The following is an 18,422-nucleotide window of genomic DNA, read 5'->3' as shown; positions in this document are numbered from 1 at the left end:
AGACCGTCTACCATACTTTCTTCGTATGCCGGCAGTTGCTAGTCTATATTGCTCCGTATTATTCGTATAGCAAGGCGTGAATGGAAGATGTTGCGAGAAGATTGATGATCGTCGCTTAGAAAGTGCTGTTTCAAATCATTTATTTTTATACGGAATCTTACTCGTTTATAAAATTAGTTCAGTTTTCTTAAAAAATAACAATCATTCTTTTAATTTTAAAAATGGCATTGAAATACTACACTCGAATAAAAACTCATTGCATAATTTAGAGATTTTGGAAATTAAAAAAGCCATAAAACAAAATTGAAATATTATTAATTATCAATTACATTTAAGTAACAGTCTTATTTTTGATATTTTTCCAATTTCTGTTCCTAAAATTTCTCACAGTAGTTTTTTGTGTGTGTTCTCCACTTTACGTATGCGCAGCTTCATACTGTTTTTTGGTGATTCCATTAGTTCTTATTTGGGATTGCTATGCAATGAATAATAAAAATAACATTTAGGATTTTTACGGAGTGTGTGGAAGTTTTTTTTTGGTGAGAATATTTTGATGTTTTTGAATTAAAATAAACCCTGATGATGACAAGGTTCTTCTCGAAACCTGTAGGTTAAATTGTATCAACAAAAAAGTGGTTATAACAAAGTTATTTAATTTTATAAAGTTTATAAAATGTGCCACAAAGTATCTGCGGATAACATTAAAGAAATTTAATTTTTTTTTTGATGAAATGGTTTTTCTGTGCATCAAAATCTTATCTTACATCGGTATTTTTTTACTAAATATTATTGTGATGAATATGTAATACATATATTAATTATATGTATTAAGGCCCAATAAATGATAAATCGTAACTTATTTTTCGAAAAGAAAAGTGTTATTAAAAGGTGATGAGTTAAAAATTATAAAAATATTTTTTCAATATATACATATTTAAAAAAAAGTCAAATTCCAATTTATATTAAAAAAATGAGTGTGAACAGTCGTCCAGTTGTGATTTGAACGCTTGAGACCTAGGTCTTATGGTCTTATAAAAATATTTTATAATAGGTACTTTAAATTTGAAAAATAGATTACAATTATTATAAAAAATGGCACCTAAGAAATAAGAGAGGGTTGTACAAATTAACTATTGGATACTTTTGAATTAAAGTTTGAAAAAAAAAACCGCTATATATCTTAACTTGTAACATTTTGAGTATGTCCAAATACTTATCACAAATCTGGATTATCTTCAATTGGGATTATTTTTTACAATATTTTTTACATCTCAACATAGATGAAGAAGAACTATCGCACACTGTGTTTCGAGTTTGATCAATATATAATAAGAAGTTTCAAAAATTTGAGTAATGTGCTTGTTAATCATGCATAGAATTGGTGAATGTTACACGCGTGTAAAGTGATCACTTAAACCAGCCCATGACGGTCGTAAGCCCTGTAAATGCCCAGACTTCCATATTTTTCTGCATCCATGTTAAGATGTCAAAATTAATATTCTTTTACGTTGCAAATTTGTCATCGGAGGAAATTCACTCCTTGTTTCGACTCTGCTCGTAACAAACGTATCATGTAGATACTGCTAATGATGTGAAAAACGTGTATAGAATTTGTGCATTAGTATTATTGCTGTGCGAAAAGACAGTTACATTATTTTATGGCTCAATAAACTTGATACGCGGATTCAAAACACGGATAAACTCGGGATTTTATGCGTTAAATAAACGTAGAAACTCGAAAAATACGTCATTAGGTTTCTAAACGTAGACATAATAGCGTTCACCGTATTGAGAATGATATTTTTATGTCATTCTTGGGAAAATAACATATTTTTAATAACTTAATCGCAAATAACATATACAGTGGCGTCCATTTTATACAGGCTAAATGAAAAGTAAAAGTAATGCCTACCATACAGATTCATAAGTTAATTGATTTATTACAATGTTAAGGGGGTACTTGCAAACATACAATTCAGTATGCAATCGACTGCTGAGAAGCCAGTGTCTCTGTACACATTTTTTTCTGAATATATGTATATCGAAATTATTTAAAAAAAAAATTATCTTGAAAAAATATTTTTATCGTTTTTTCTCCTCATTCTCTCCTTACCTTTCAATAACACTTCTTTTAAAAACCATATATGTATTTCGAAGTAAAACTTATACTTTTCAATTGAAAAAACGGTGTTTTAAACAAAAAAATACGTTTAATGTTACTTGGATTTAGAGAAAATTAAGTTGTGACTTAACGAATACTAGGCCAAAGAAGATTAAATTGCGATTTATCGTACATGTAAAGCCGCTTGTGCACTACACGGAATTTTACCGTCCGGCAGTCCGGTTTTGAAAAATAAAAGCGACTACGACAGATTAGCGTGAACTGAAGTGCCGGACGGTAAAATTCCGTGTAGTGCACAAACGCCCTATGGGGCCTTTAGTATTTTAATTTATTTTTTTTCAAAACATATTACATACATAAGTCACATATTTACATATCGCTCACTCCTTTCAAGAACGTCATAAATCAAAAAACTTGATTTTTCAGGAGAACGTTTTTAAAGTTTAAAAATATAATAAAATGTATTAAAAATAAATATCAAGCCACTCATTGAACTTTTTACTGTGCAACAGATCTTTTTAGGTAAAACCTAAAGGTTTTTTTCTCCATTTGAAAAATATTTAGTATATTTAAAAAATAATTAAACAATACCTTTTCTTCAAAATGCAAAAACAACACTTTCTGCCCTGTAGCGGGTAAATATTAAGTTAAACATATGGCTCTTTTTATGGAATGTAGTACATTTTCTGGGAACTCCGAAAACACGCACAACTGAAAATTAACGTTTTTTGATTTATGACGTTCTTGAAAGGAGTGAGCGATATAATATTCCCGATAAGTAATTTCTATTTCTCATTTTGGGACATGGGATTAAGGTTAACAAGACTGGAACACAAATAATAAAGTTTTTTTTTTTAAATAACCAAAACTAATACAAATACATGGCAAAATATGAAAAAACAAACAGGTATAATAAATAGGCAAAAGAAGCATATTTAAAAGAAATAAATGAGAAAAACATAAGGTAAGAAGCATATTTAAAATAAACAAATGAGAAAATATAAAAAAAGAAAATATAACAAATGAGAAAATATAAAAAAAACATAAGGTAAAAACAAAATAAGAAAATATGACTAATCACTACATATTATATATCGCTCACTCCTTTCAAGAACGTCATAAATAAAAAAAAACTTGATTTTTCAGGAGAACGTTTTTAAAGTTTAAAAATATAATACAATGTATTAAAAATAAATATCAAGCCACTTACTGAACTTTTTACTGTGCAACACATCTTTTTAAGTAAAACCTGAAGGTTTTTTCTCCATTTGAAAAATATTTAGTTTATTTTAAAAAATAATTAAACAATACCTTTTCTTCAAAATGCAAAAACAACACTTTCTGCCCTGTAGCGGGTAAATATTAAGTTAAACATATGGCTCTTTTTATGGAATGTAGTACATTTTCTAGGAACTCCGAAAACACGCACAACTGAAAATTAACGTTTTTTGATTTATGACGTTCTTGAAAGGAGCGAGCGATATGTATTTCTTTCCATAAAGTACCTTCTCAGATTATTTCTTTTGGATCCCCGAATGGGTACGTACGAGGCATCACTGTATTTGCTCCGCGCTCGCATAAAATGTGTTAAATTCCCGTGTTAAATTCCCAGTCGTCGTTCAATCATGAACGAAATATTAATCAGTCTCTCAAGGACTGGTCGGAATGGAATATTTGCATCATTACGCGAGTCTCGAGTGACAATGGCGATTATTGAAGTAGCATTCGGGCCGGCGATTCGAGCGATTAACGAAACTCAGATTGGCCGTCTCACCGTATCCACATGCCTAATCTAACATTAAATATTTCACAATGAAAATACCACAAAGCTTATTTACATTTTATAAATCGTGGGTGTACTGGCAAAAAACGTTAACTCGAAAATATGCAATTTTGACTTAGGTAATGATGCAGTCCGCCTCCGTAGTGTAATGGTCAGCATGCTCTGCTACCGTACTTTCTTATCTTATGTATATAAATAAAATGTATTTATCTGCCTCCGTGGTGTAATTGTTAGCACGCTCGGCAATCGTTCTGGAGGTCCCGGATTCGATTTTCAGGGAGCGTCAAATGAATATAAGTGATTATTTCACTCTAATATTTATTAAAATACACCCTGGACTGGTACCTGAAGCGGAGGGCTGACCACCTTTCCTTCATGTGTTAACGATCCAGATAACACTGCGTTTATATGATGCAGTGCCCTATGCAACATTGGGGTGCGGATAAGGGTTTGAAGAAGAAGAAGAATGATGCAGTACTGTACAGTTTTCAATATTTCTATAAACTGGCAAAATACACTAAGTAGTTTGAAATGTCGTATTTATGTGGTTTTAAAAGTAATTAAAATTCAACATTAAGTTTACTTGCGGGTATTTTATTTGTGGACTGCTTTTATTTGTGGTATGCTCCACCTCGGGACCGGATATGGTTGAATTACTTTTATTCAGGCGAAAAGCTTTGAATAGGGATAATTCAAACAGGGATTTTAGGTTTAACGTTTTTTGCCAGTATACCCACGAAATATTCTAATAGTCATGACTTCATTTATCAACGCTAAAAATCAAGCAATCATTTGGGTAGGTAGGTACATAATTTGCGTATTAGACTATGATTATGATTTTAATTTTTTATTTTAATATAATATGAAAATAACTCCTATAATTGGAGATAATCCAGATTTTGTGAACAAGTATTTGGACACACTTAAAATGTTGTAAATATTCATACTTAATTTTTTCGTGTATTATTGACTCTTCATATAAATTTAAAAAATCAATTGCCGCACATACAGAGTTAAAATATAACGGTATAATAACGTTACGTTATTAAATATAATCTTGTCGCCATGAAGAAGTCAATTTGACAATTCGCTCACTCACTTGTTTTTTCAGGAGAACGTTTTTAAAGTTTGAAAATTTAACACATTATATTAAAATAAATATCAAGCCACTTATTGAACTTTTTACTGTGCAACAGATCTTTTAAGGTAAAATCTGAATGTTTTTTCTCCATTTGAAAAATATTTAGTATATTTAAAAAATAATTAAACAATACCTTTTCTTCAAAATGCAAAAACAACATTTTCTGCCCTGTAGCGGGTAAATATTAAGTTAAAAATATGCCTCTTTTGCTAGGATACAGTACATTTTCTGGGCATTCCGAAAACATGCACAACTGAAAATTGTCGATTTTTGATTTATGACGTTCTTGAAAGGAGTGAGCGAATTGTGTAAGTAGGTACTTTAAAAATATCAATTTTATTATCATTTATCTCAGTTTCCAAACTGCCCGTAACGGGGATTAGGTAAACGACCTGCGCGGCCACACGCTCAGTACACTCTTGCTATTGTAGATTTCCACTTTCGTGAAGTTTTTATTTCCTTTTATGAAAAGCGAGTGTCGGTAGGTACTAGTTCTAGGGATGTGATATAGTGGAAAGTAAAAGTTCGGACAGGTTAGGTTGGTTCGAGTATTCTAATGCTCCCTGGTAAAGTACTTTCTTATCTTATGTATATAAATAAAATGTATTTATCAGCACGCTCGGCAACCGTTCTGGAGGTCCCGGGTTCGATTCCTATGGTGGGTTTAATAATAAAAGTGATTTTTTCACGTTAATATTTATTCAATTATACCCTGGACTGGTACCTGAAGCGGAGGACTGATCTCCTTTCCTTCATGTGTTAACGATCAATATAACACTGCGGTTATATGATGCAGTGCCCTATGCACCATTGGGTGCGGATGAGGGGTTTGATTGATTGAAATAAAATGTTGGCAGAAAGGCACATCGTGACTGGCAAACCAAAAAAAAACTTTTACCAAACATGCTGTAACATTCACCAATTCTACCCATGATTGATAACCATACTACTCAAATTCTTGGAAGTACTATATATATTTATGATCCAATTTTAAAACATTATACAAGAATCACTAGAATTTTCACTAGTGACTTCTATTGGCGAGATGAACAACTTCCAGACTTCCATATTCTTCTTCATCTATACTGAGATAAGAAAAAGTAATATGATAAATAACTCCTATAATTTGAGATAATCGTGATTAGTAAACAAGTATTTGGACACACTCAAAATGTTATTACTTAATAAATTGTTTGTTACATCATTACTCGTTTGTTTAAAACGCCTATTACCTAATGTACTTTTAACCATAACAAAATATTAATTCGGTAATAGCAAAAAACTTACAATAGTTAAACCACTTACATGTACACACAATGTACATTTGTGGATATAGCTACATTTACTGATGTATGTATTGCATTATAATAATGTTTTTAATGTTTTCTAATTCCATCCTCCGCAAAAATCAATAGGTTCTCATGATAATAAGAGAGAAGATTTATCAAATAATAAATCCCACACGTATTTTATTACCGCTTAATGAGCCGTTCACGTGGCGGTGTGTCCAACCGTCGGCATGCGTGCAGACTCTGTATACGTAAACATGCAACAAGCTGTTACAGTCAGTAGCGTGCGTTCTACATAGGCATCCATGATCGCTTAAACCACTGTGATGCTCCCTCTCATCTTCTTTCATATAAAAAGATATGTCTTTTATCTCAAATTAACCTTCCCCTGCAGTAATATGTATTTACTACAACTCGACTTTTAAAATGGGAATATCAATATAAAATATAATAGATACGGGCTCAGAATTACTGTATTCCTCCGTAATATGTATTACATAAAAGTAACGTAGAACGGGGCTACTTGAACTTTGATGTGTTACTTGAGCCCAGTACAAAAAAAGATTTAAAAGATCTATATTTGGTCTACAATAATGAACGTATCGACATGATTCATTGTTTCCCTGACAGGTGACACGATACTTCGATCGATACGATTTTTATATATTTTTTGTATTAGGCTCAAGCAACACATCAAAGTTCAAGTACCCACGTTCTACGGTATTATTATATAAAGTTATTCATTTGAAGCGACAAAATAAATAATTTCTGGAAAAATCCGGGATAAAATCACCAATACACAAATGTTTCTGTGTATTGTTAGTACGTGGCGTGCTTTGTATCTATACGCGCATGTAATATATAAATATTAAGTTAAAAATATGCCGCTTTTGCTGGGATATAGTACATTTTCTGGGCATTCCGAAAACATGCACAACTGAAAATTGACGATTTTTGATATATGACGTTGTTGAAAGGAGTGAGCGATATATGTTTCCCTGTAATATGTATAAATTTTTATATGTAGGTATAACATGATACTATGAACAAACAAAAAATAAGGAAAATCCCTCTCCAAGCACAAGAGCTCAGTCTCTTTTTTGGAAAGGCTCAACGCAACTAAAATTATAAGATTGTATTACGTAAAAATGTATTGAAATTGTATTAAATTTTATAAAAAAATGTAAATTTATATTATATTATACAGAAGAAAAAAATATTTCGAAGAAAAACTTATTTTTTCAATGCATAAATGGCATTTTAAGGAAAAAAATCATTCACGTAAAATGTTACCTGGATTTAGAGAAAATTAAGATACGACCAAACGAATACTGAGCCTTAAGTAGAAAAAAAACAACTTCGTAAAGAGTCGTACACGTTCTATAATATTATAAAAACAAATCCATCAAATGACGTTTCACGCCCGCTTACCAAAGGTTTAACATATGTGTAATTGGGTAATATGATTGTATAATTCATTTTCAGACAGAAAATTGGTTATATAAGATATAATATATAAAAAAATCAAATAAAACCTAAGAGAATTATGCGAGAAATGGCAAAATTTATTGATCACGTTCCGTTATTCTAATTCTCCCGACCATAAACGTAATTTAGTATACGAGTATGCATCTTTATAGACATTAATGCAATCAAAGAGAAAGAGTCATATTGTATAAAATAATTGAGACGATAAATAATAAGCTTTTTAAATTTATACAGATTGGTAATACAGACGAATTTCTTGCGATTTTCAGCGAGTTGATCACCTCACATCTCTCCAGAATTTTCACTTTGTTATTTCCAATATTTCATTTTCATTTTATTTTCTTATTTGTATTATATTTTATGATACATGGAAGTCAGTTATAACGCTTCTGCCCCGCGTTTTACAGGTTGTTGACTTCAAACTACACGTTTTACAAAAACGTAGAACGAATTTGGACACCTTATAAATATAATTGGACGCCTTACAAATCAAATACGACATTTTCAACCAAATTGGACGCCTGACAAATCAAATAAGACGTTTTTAATCAAATAAGACGTTTTTGATCAAATAAGACGTTTTTAATTAAATAAGAGGTTTTTAATCAAATAATACGTTTTTAAACAAACAAGACGTTTTTATTCAAATTAGGCATTTTAAAATCAAATTGGACGTTAAAAAAATCAAATTGGACGTTATATTCCATATCGTAAAAAGTAAGAATTTAAAAAATATATATTCTAAGTAGTACATATGATTCAAAGTAGTATTGAAAATCTTTTCTGAAAACTTCAGTACACATTCCTCGCAAAAACTATGACAGCGCGCCGCGCAGGCTTGGCAACTTAAAACATGAGGGCAGGTTTTCACACTGACGGTATATGTACTACTAACATAAATACATTGTTTAAATAAACATTTTTTTTGTAAAATACAATAAAACTTCCAATTTGTTTTGTAAAATGTTCAATGATTTATCTGCAAGTAAGATAAAAAGGATAGGGAAGGATTTACCTTTAAAAAAATAATATGTGAAAAATATATATCACAAACACCCAGACTAGTTTAAAATAAATCTCTCCTAAATTTACTTTGCAATTGGCGGGAATCGAATCCGCGACGCCAGTTTCGCGGTCGAACGTCTACTCAACTACGCCACGGTGTCAAATTATTCAAAAATCAATAATAGACATGAATCATATGTTTATTCTAAACGCGAAATTAATAAAAACATAAAATGTGCAATATACATACTCGTATATCATTTAAAACATTAACCTGTCACCAAATGCAAACAGCCATGTTCTATTTAAACGACCGAACATTTCGCAGACCTAACTGTGTTTCGGAACAGTTACAATACATAGTTTGCGCTTGACAGCAGAAATTTATTATGAACAAGTTCATTTTAAATAACTATAAAAAGTTACACTGGATTTAATCATTGCCATCTATGAATAAATTATTAAATAAACTATATTCTAGCTCTTCAAATATAATTTTAAAAAAAAACTAACTCTCTGTCGAATTATGGTCCCGCGGTTAGTGTCGCGGACTCTTGAGTTACAGTTCCTAGGTTCGAACCCACTCTACCACAATTTGATACCTATTTTTAATAATGACCGCTTAGGCCCACAGAAATAGTATGAAATTGAAGTATTTATGTAAGAAATAAAAACATAAATATTTCTTTCTATTTTTAATTAAAGGTTTACATAGTAAATACCACTATTGATGTAAATACCACTATTAGTGGTATTTACATAAATATGGTAGTGGTAATTTTTATGTGAAACTTCAATAAAAACGCATAAATTTATCTTTAAAAAAACTAACCAGTTGTGATAATATTGTAGAACGCCACACCACTCTGTCTTTTACCTTCGCCTCTTCCACATTCATGCATCTCCTCATACATACCCGCCGATTATGCCGGCTCCTGACATGTATTCGAAATATTTAATTTTTCACGAAAAATGCACTCAATAAATTCACTATTATGTTTATATTTTGACATTTCAACAAATATGAAAAAGAATATGGAAGTCTGGGTATATACAGGGCTTATGTCCAGTCATAGGCTGGTTAAGTGATCACTTTGATCACGCGTAACATTCACCATTCTACCCATGAATGACAACCACTTTATACAAATTTTGGAACTCATACATGTGTACATCATCAATTTCATGGCACTTCACGATTGAGTTTAAAACAGCCATCCGTGGTTGGATTGAGAAAGCTGTTATATGTATCAAACGTTTTGATCAATATCACTAGTCTGTTTTTGGTTGCTTAGAAGATATTACTTCTTAGCAATAAGCCCGCCAATGTACATTTTTTTCTTTACATGAAGTCAAAATAAATAAATAAATGGTAATTGATAGATAAATAATGGAATTGTAATATTTCAGGTGGTGATTGTCGGGAATGGTGGAGTCGGGAAGTCCAGTATGATCCAGAGATATTGTAAAGGAACGTTCACCAGGGAGTACAAGAAAACCATCGGTGTAGATTTCCTCGAACGCCAAATTGAGTAAGTAAATGACCTTACACCATACCGATTTTAACAAAGAAATTCATAATTATAATACACGACGACATAACAAAATATATGTGGAGCCGATAAACACTACTAAATTTGGAATAAGGTCCTCAAATTATTTTGCCAATACCCAAATTAACCAGCTGCCTGACATATATAAAATAAAACCCATTCGGGGATGCAAAAAAAATGATCCGAGAGGGTACTTTATGGAAAGATATATCGCTCACTCCTTTCAAGAACGTCATAAATCAAAAATCGTCAATTTTCAGTTGTGCGTGTTTTCGGAATGCCCAGAAAATGTACTATATCCCAGAAAAAGAGCCATATTTTAAACTTAATATTTACCCGCTGCAGGGCAGAAAATGTTGTTTTTACATTTTGAAGAAAAGGTATTGTTTAATTTTTTTTTAATATACTAAATATTTTTCGAATGGAGAAATTACCTTCAGATTTTACCTAAAAAGATCTGTTGCACAGTAAAAAGTTCAATAAGTGGCTTGATATTTATTTTTAATACATTGTGTTATATTTTTAAACATTAAAAACGTTCTCCTGAAAAATCAAGTTTTTTGATTTATGACGTTCTTGAAAGGAGTGAGCGATATATGTAGTGATTAGTCACATTTTCTTATTTTGTTTTTACCTTATGTTTTTTTTATATTTTCTCATTTGTTATATTTTTCTCATTTTTTATATTTTCTTATTTTAAATTTTATCTATTTTAAATATGCTTCTTACCTTGTGTTTTCTCATTTATTTCTTTTAAATAAGCTTCTTGTGCCTATTTATTATACCTGTTTATTGTTTTTATATTTTGCCATATATTATTTTTATTTTTGGTTATGTAAAAAAATCTTTTTTGTTACTTTATTATTTATGTCCCAGTCTTGTTAACCTTCATCCCATGTCCCAAAATGAGAACTAGAAATTACTCAGCGGGAATATTATATGTATATATGATTTGTGTATGTAATATGTTTTGAAATAAAAAAAAAATATTTATACATTGCCGAAACGGTATAAACTGATTGAGAGTCGACACGCCGTACACTCGACCAAATAAATATTAGCAAAGTCCCAAGTAAAAGCTTGCATTTTTCGGTTCTTGTATTGAAAGCTTTCCCACCGCATTCCCAGATCTGATACAGAGGCATCTAGGCTTCCTGACAGATCTATCCTTGCAAAGCAATTTTTTTTAAAAACTAAGTTGCGAAATTGATTGAAAATGTGAAACAAAATAAAATTGTATCTCGATTTTACTGTGAATTTACATTTAAAAGCTTTCAATATACATATTTTTAACTTAATATTTACCCGCTACATGGCAGAAAGTACTGTTTTTGCATTTTGAAAAAAAAGGTATGGTATAAATATTTTTAAAATATACTAAATATTTTTAAAATGGAGAAAAAACATTCAGTTTTTTTTACCTAAAAAGATCTGTTGCACAGTAAAAAGTGGCTTGATATTAATTTTTAATACGTTTTATTATATTTTTACACTTTAAAAACGATCTCCTGAAAAATCTAGTTTTTTTTTTATATATGTATGACGTTGTTGAAAGGAGCAAGCGATGTATGTGAATATATTCCAGGATTTGGACCATGGAAATATTTTTCAAATGGAGAAAAAACTTTCAGGTTTTACCTAAAAAGATCTGTTACACAGTAAAAAGTTTAATGAGTGGCTTGATTTTATTTTCAATACATTTTATTATATTCTTAAACTTTAAAAACGATCTCCTGAAAAATCAAGTTTTTTTATATCTGACGTTGTTGAAAGGAGTGAGCGATATATCATATTTTACACCGATTTCTATTACTGACTGCATACATATTAATCATTGGAATTTGAGAACACAATTAAGTTGTCAATGCACTAATTGATGTGTTTTTGTCTGCAACAAGTGCAATATAACGCAAACAGGTGTAGTCCTGAGTTCCCATACTTTCTCCATATCACGATCTCTATGGTCCAAAAGCTAATCGCCAGATGGCCAACTCGATTGTTTGGAGCAGTGCTCACAAACTCATTAATCGACAGAATCAAATAAAAATGTCAATTGATATCTCTACATAAATGAAGAATATGGAAGTCTGGGCATTTACGGGGCTGACGACCGCCATAGGCTGGTTTAAGTGATCACTTTACACACGTGTAACATTCACCAATTCTACCCATTATTGACAACCACACTACTCAAATTCTTGGAAGTTCTATATATATGAACCAATTTTGAAACATTATTCTTGAAAAAAATAAAATGAATGTGACTCCTGCAATTGGAGATAATCCAGATTTTGTGAACAAGTATTTGGACACACTTAAAATGTTGTATTTCAATTTCACAATATTTCTGTGAGCCTAAGCGGCTCATTATTATGTAGAAATAGGTATCAAATTGTGGTACAGTGGGTTCGAACCGAGAAACTCTGACTTAAGAGTCCGAGACACTAACCACGGGACCACAAACCGTCACTTTTTTTAAAATATTTTTTTCTTACTATCATTATAATTCTTTTTTTTTCGAGCCCCGCTCGAGTTGCTCGCGGGCCTCGGTTTGAGAACCACTGGTGTATAACATACCGCCATCCTCATTCACACATATCAGGCTACTCAAGCCATATGTTACTCGTTGCGTTTAACCAATCAAGAAAGTTTGATCGATAGTTTTTTTTGTGATTCGTAAAAATTATCTCAAATTATGTGTGACGGACATACACGAGTATGTGTTACTTCGGGCTACAGACGGAACATAAACCCAACGTTAACGTAACAAGAAAGTAAATAACTAAAACTAACTATTATTTGGACAGTATTTGGACACACTCAAAATGTTGTAAATAAATTATCTGGTCAAATTATAAGCTTAAATAATAAAAACAAAATAATGTCCGCCTCCGTAGTGTAATGGTCAGCACGCTCGGCTACCGTTCTGGAGGTCCCGGGTTCGATTCCCAAGAGGGGTAAAATAAATATAAGTGATTTTTTCACTGTTTTCATTTATTCAATATTACCCTGGACTGGTACCTGAAGCGGAGGGCTGATCACCTTTCCTTCATGTGTAAACGATCAAGATAACACTGCGTTTATATGACGCAGTGCCCTATGCACCATTGGGGTGCGGATAAGGGTTTTATTATTAAATAATAAAAATGAAAATGATATTTTCTGGCGTTTCTCATGTGTGTGATTGTAATCCAGGATTCGGACCTCACATACTAATAAAAGAGTTTCTGCTAATTAAAAAGCTTTTTTTCATCTCACCAATAGATGTCTATAGTGAAGTTCTAGTGATTCAAGAACAATGTTTCAAAATTGGTTCAAATATATATAGAACTTCCAAGAATGTGAGTGTATGGTTGTCAATAATGGGTAGAATTGGTGAATGTTACACGTGTGTAAAGTGATCACTTAAACCAGCCTATGACGGTCGTCAGCCCCGTAAATGCCCAGGCTTCCATATTCTTCTGCATTTTTGATGATATGTCAAAAATTAATATAAAACTAACTATCTAACCACCATGCCGCTACACACAGGGGTAGGCAGAGAGAATAAAAATCCACACCAATCTGTCATTGCAAACAATATTCGCCTCTTCCCCATGCATGCAACTCCTCATACATACCCGCCGATTATTCAGGCTCATGATCTGACCACTTTCAAGTATTTCAAATACTCATTCGAGGAAAACTAAGCATCTAGATCATGCTTAGTTTTCCTCGGTCTTTATCTGCTTCCTTTTTTTACAAATTGACATTTTTAACGCTTGAATCATGGGTGTCTTTTTCGAATATGAAAATGTTGACGATTTAGATACCATTTTTGGAATAGAGTTGAATTTTTTGCGTTATGGCCCTTTGGCATTTAACTAGCGATATGTAAAAAATAGACCCCGCTTAGCGCTGATTCGTTTAGAGCGGTATTTTCTGGCATGACTTTTTTTTTTAAATTACCTAACGTCCAAGTGACTCTGAAATCTAGCTACGGCTTATGCAACACCGATTATCATGACCCTACTCAGGCTTCAACTTTTTAAGTTTCATAGCCTATGCCATACTCGTGAGTGGAAATTCATGAGTGAAAATTCTAGGCAGAAACACTCGCTTTCTGACATGGGTTACCGCGCTAAGCGGGGTATTACTGTAATCACTTAATATTTACCTCTTTCAGACTGGACGGTGAGGAAGTGCGACTGATGCTGTGGGACACGGCGGGCCAGGAGGAGTTCGACGCCATCACGAAGGCCTACTACCGGGGGGCGCAGGCGTGCGTGCTCGCCTTCTCGACCACAGATCGGGACTCCTTCCAGGCGGCACATTCCTGGAAATTAAAAGTGAGTAATCCCCTTAAACATTTTATTTATTAGCAGCATGGTGTAGATTTTTTTCACAATTTTTGTTATACAGTGGAACCTCTCATAACGAGCATAATTCGTTCCAGAATCTTATTCGTTCAGCGAGCATTTTTTGTATTTATTGTAACTGCACACAGTTGGTAGAATTCCATATTGAATTGTTGGGTAATATATCCAAAATAAAACAAGGTTTGTTGGATTGAATTCTACATTTATTTATGTATTTGTTAATACGTATTAACATATACATAAATAAATGTAGAATTCAATCCAGTAAACCTTGTTTTATTTTGGAGATATTACAGAGCATTTTTTTACTGGCGCGGAAGTCCTGACTCACAAGAGAATGTCGTGAAAAAGGGACTTGCCCTTTCTCTGTAACTCGCTATGCGAAATGTCGCTTGTTAAGGAAGCAACTTTTTAACATTTTTTTTGCTCGCTTTTCGAATTAATCGTTATGAGAGGTGCTCGTTATGAGAGGTTCCACTGTATATCTAAATAATGGATTGGAGAGGAAGTTATCTTGTTTAGTTTTTTATTGTATAGTCTGTTGGTTTTAGTGTTCGTTAAATTTCTCTTTTATACAGTTTATGTCTTTCATATTTTTTATTTCTAAATTGTTTATTTTTTATGCCTAAGTATATGCCATTTGGTTGGTACTGTTTTGTGTTGCATTTGGGGATTTTATAATTATTTTTATTCGTTTAATTGATTCGTAAAAAAAAGCTAAACCACATTACCTGTTTTTTTCATTAATTGATTCGGCAGTTACTTTACGGTGTTTGAAAATGATGCGGAATGCATCAAAATACGTCACAACGGATTTTAAGAAATAATGGTATTTACCCAGTAAAATTTAAATACATAATATATTACGTACCTATATTAATTTTTAAATTTAGCTTAAATTATTTTTAAATATATTTGTTACGAGGTCAAATATTAACGAGATTTCTGACTCTCTATCTGCATTAAAATTAACACTAGAAGTGCCAAGAGGTCTTTCCGACCGCTCAAATTATTCAAATATTTTTTTGAATTACCTAACGTCCAAGTGACTCTGAAATCTAGCTACGGCTTATACAACACCGCTTATCATGACCCTACTCAGGCTTCAGCTTTTTAAGTTTCATAGCCTATGCCTACTCGTGAATGGATTTACTCTTTATGTTTAAAGTAACTATAATTTCATGTAATTCACGAGTGAAAATTCTAGGCAAAAACACTCGCAATTATTCAAAAAAGGTTTTTATTTGTTGTTACATATGGAGAACTAAAAAGTTTTTCATTCGAATATTTTGCAAAAGCAATCAGTGCGTGAAATATATATTTTTAGAGACTCTTACAAGTTGCCAGAATATTAAAAACAGTAACTGCAATTGGCGTTTCCGTTTAATCTCAAAAACTGTAGTTAAAAAAAAAACAAACCACAAACTAATAGTTTGTACTTTTGTCCTTTTAACCACTTTTATTTTATAAAAGTGGTTGAACTTTTATAAAAGTATTGGCACTTTTATAAAAGTGGTTAATAACAAAGGTTCAGTATCATTTTGTACAGTTTTATAAAATGTGTCACAAAGTAAAACACAAATGCTTAAAAAACAAAAAATATTCAAGAAAAAAACCTATAAAAAAGCTTTTATTTTAAAACTAAAACTTCAGATTTTTTTAACACATAATATCCCTAATGAGTAATTTTATTCACGTAGATATTGCAGCATAAAGAAAATGTAAAATGCGAAGTTTTGTATCTTTTAACGATCTTATTAATTACGTTAGGAAACGAAATTATAAACTAAGAAATAAATTATACATGCCAGTAAAAACATGGTGATTTGGTCATCTGTAAACATATGCCCAAAGCACAAATTATAGAAATAAGACATTTTAAACCAGAATGTCCAAACAGACATAAGATAATTGAATCAGGCAGGAGATGATAATCCCCCAAGAAATGTAATAAAAAGAAAAAAAAGTACGCTAGCAAAGCATGTCTTAAAAAAATAATTTTATACTGCATTTTATGTACATACCAAGGCTGGAATTACAATGAAACGTAAACCGTTAACTACGTAGTGCTTATACATGCATGTTTGTAAAAAAATGTCTGTAAAAAATCCAATTATATGACTCTAGTTTCATTTCAATTATAACAGTTCAAGTCCCTCTATAAACACAAGAATTCGTCTCTTTTTGAAGATATAATATCGCTCACTTCTTTCAACAACGTCATATATCAAAAAACTTTTCAGGAGATCGTTTCTAAAGTTTAAAAATAAAATAAAATGTATTAAAAATAAATATAAAGAAACTTAATTAACTTTTTACTGTGCAACAGATCTTTTTTGGTAAAACCTGAATGTTTTTTCTCCATTTGAAAAATATTTTGTATATTTAAAAACCTTTTCTTAAAAATGCAAAAAAAAACACTTTCTGCCCTGTAACGGGTAAATATTAAGTTAAAAATATGCCACTTTTGCTGGGATATTATCTGGGCATTCCGAAAACATGCACTACTGAAAATTGACGATTTTTAATTTATGACATTGTTGAAAGGAGTGAACGAAATATTAACAAGAAATAAAACTAAATTTTCCTGTTATTCGATACAAAATACAATATCCTTATTTTACTTAAAATTTCGTCACAAATCGGAAAAACATACGCCGAATTCACTCTTCAATGATTTTTTCATAAGTAATTTAAAAAAAAAAAATTAATTACGAAAAATGGTAAAAAGGAGAAAAAAATCCATGTCTGAATAAAACCTGTTTTTTTTTTCATAAAATTATAAAAACATTTTGAGTGGGTCTAAATACTTGTTCACAAATCTGAATTATCTCCAATTATAGGAGTTTAATTTCATATTATTATTTTTACATCTCAACAAAGATGAAGAAGAACCTCACCAATAGATGTCTAGTGAAATTCTAGTAATTCAGGAACAATGTTTCGAAGTTGGATCATATATAGAACTTCCAAGAATTTGAGTAGTGTGGTTGTCAATGATGGGCAGAATTGGTAAATGTTACACGTGTGTAAAGTGATCACTTAAACCAGCCGGTAAGCCCGGTAAGTGCCCAGATTTCCATATTTTTCTTTAACTTTGTTGAAATGTCAAAAAATACATATATTAAATAATAATAATATATATCAAATCAACAATTTATAAGCTATAAATTTATTTTTATTTTTTATATGATAAATCTTAATACAGTCTGGTTTTCATGACATCGTATACAGAGTGTACAGTGCTGTGCACCCACCCTGCTGTGGCTGTAATACTCTCATTTGATGAGTGAATGACTATAAATTATGATTTATGATTATAGCTCCGTAACTCGTTTGGCTCTTTGACACGTCATTTGAAAAGTAATGTAACAATGTAGATTCGCGCAGCGGAATCATTATAGGTAATCTCATAACACATTTTTAGATATTGCGATATATATATATATATATATATATATATATATATATATATATATATATATATATATATATATATATATATATATATATATATATATATATATATATATATATATATATATATATATATATATATATATATATATATATATATATATATATATATATATATATTTATATATATATATATATATATATATATATATATATATATATATATATATATATATATATATATATCTCAGCAAGCTCGGCTACCG

General features: G+C 31.1%; 1 protein-coding gene across 2 annotated transcripts in view; it reads left to right on the top strand.

Annotated features, from left to right (window-relative positions):
- The window catches only part of Rab23 (RAS oncogene family member Rab23), a 35,113-nt gene that overhangs the window by 8,314 nt on the left and 8,377 nt on the right, over positions 1-18,422 (top strand). For both annotated transcript variants that reach the window (XM_088261480.1, XM_088261479.1), the window contains exons 3-4: positions 10,239-10,360; positions 14,547-14,709. In XM_088261480.1, coding sequence (XP_088117606.1) covers positions 10,239-10,360; positions 14,547-14,709 — 285 coding nt within the window. The remainder of the gene's footprint in view (positions 1-10,238; positions 10,361-14,546; positions 14,710-18,422) is intronic.

Source organism: Brachycentrus maculatus, unplaced genomic scaffold (genome assembly GCF_059751285.1).
Source record: "Brachycentrus maculatus isolate JH-2025_06_01 unplaced genomic scaffold, ASM5975128v1 h1tg000157l, whole genome shotgun sequence".
Classification (NCBI taxonomy): Eukaryota; Metazoa; Arthropoda; class Insecta; order Trichoptera; family Brachycentridae; genus Brachycentrus; species Brachycentrus maculatus.
The sequence above is the reverse complement of the archived record's forward strand: the minus strand, read 5'-3'. Positions and strand labels throughout refer to the sequence as shown.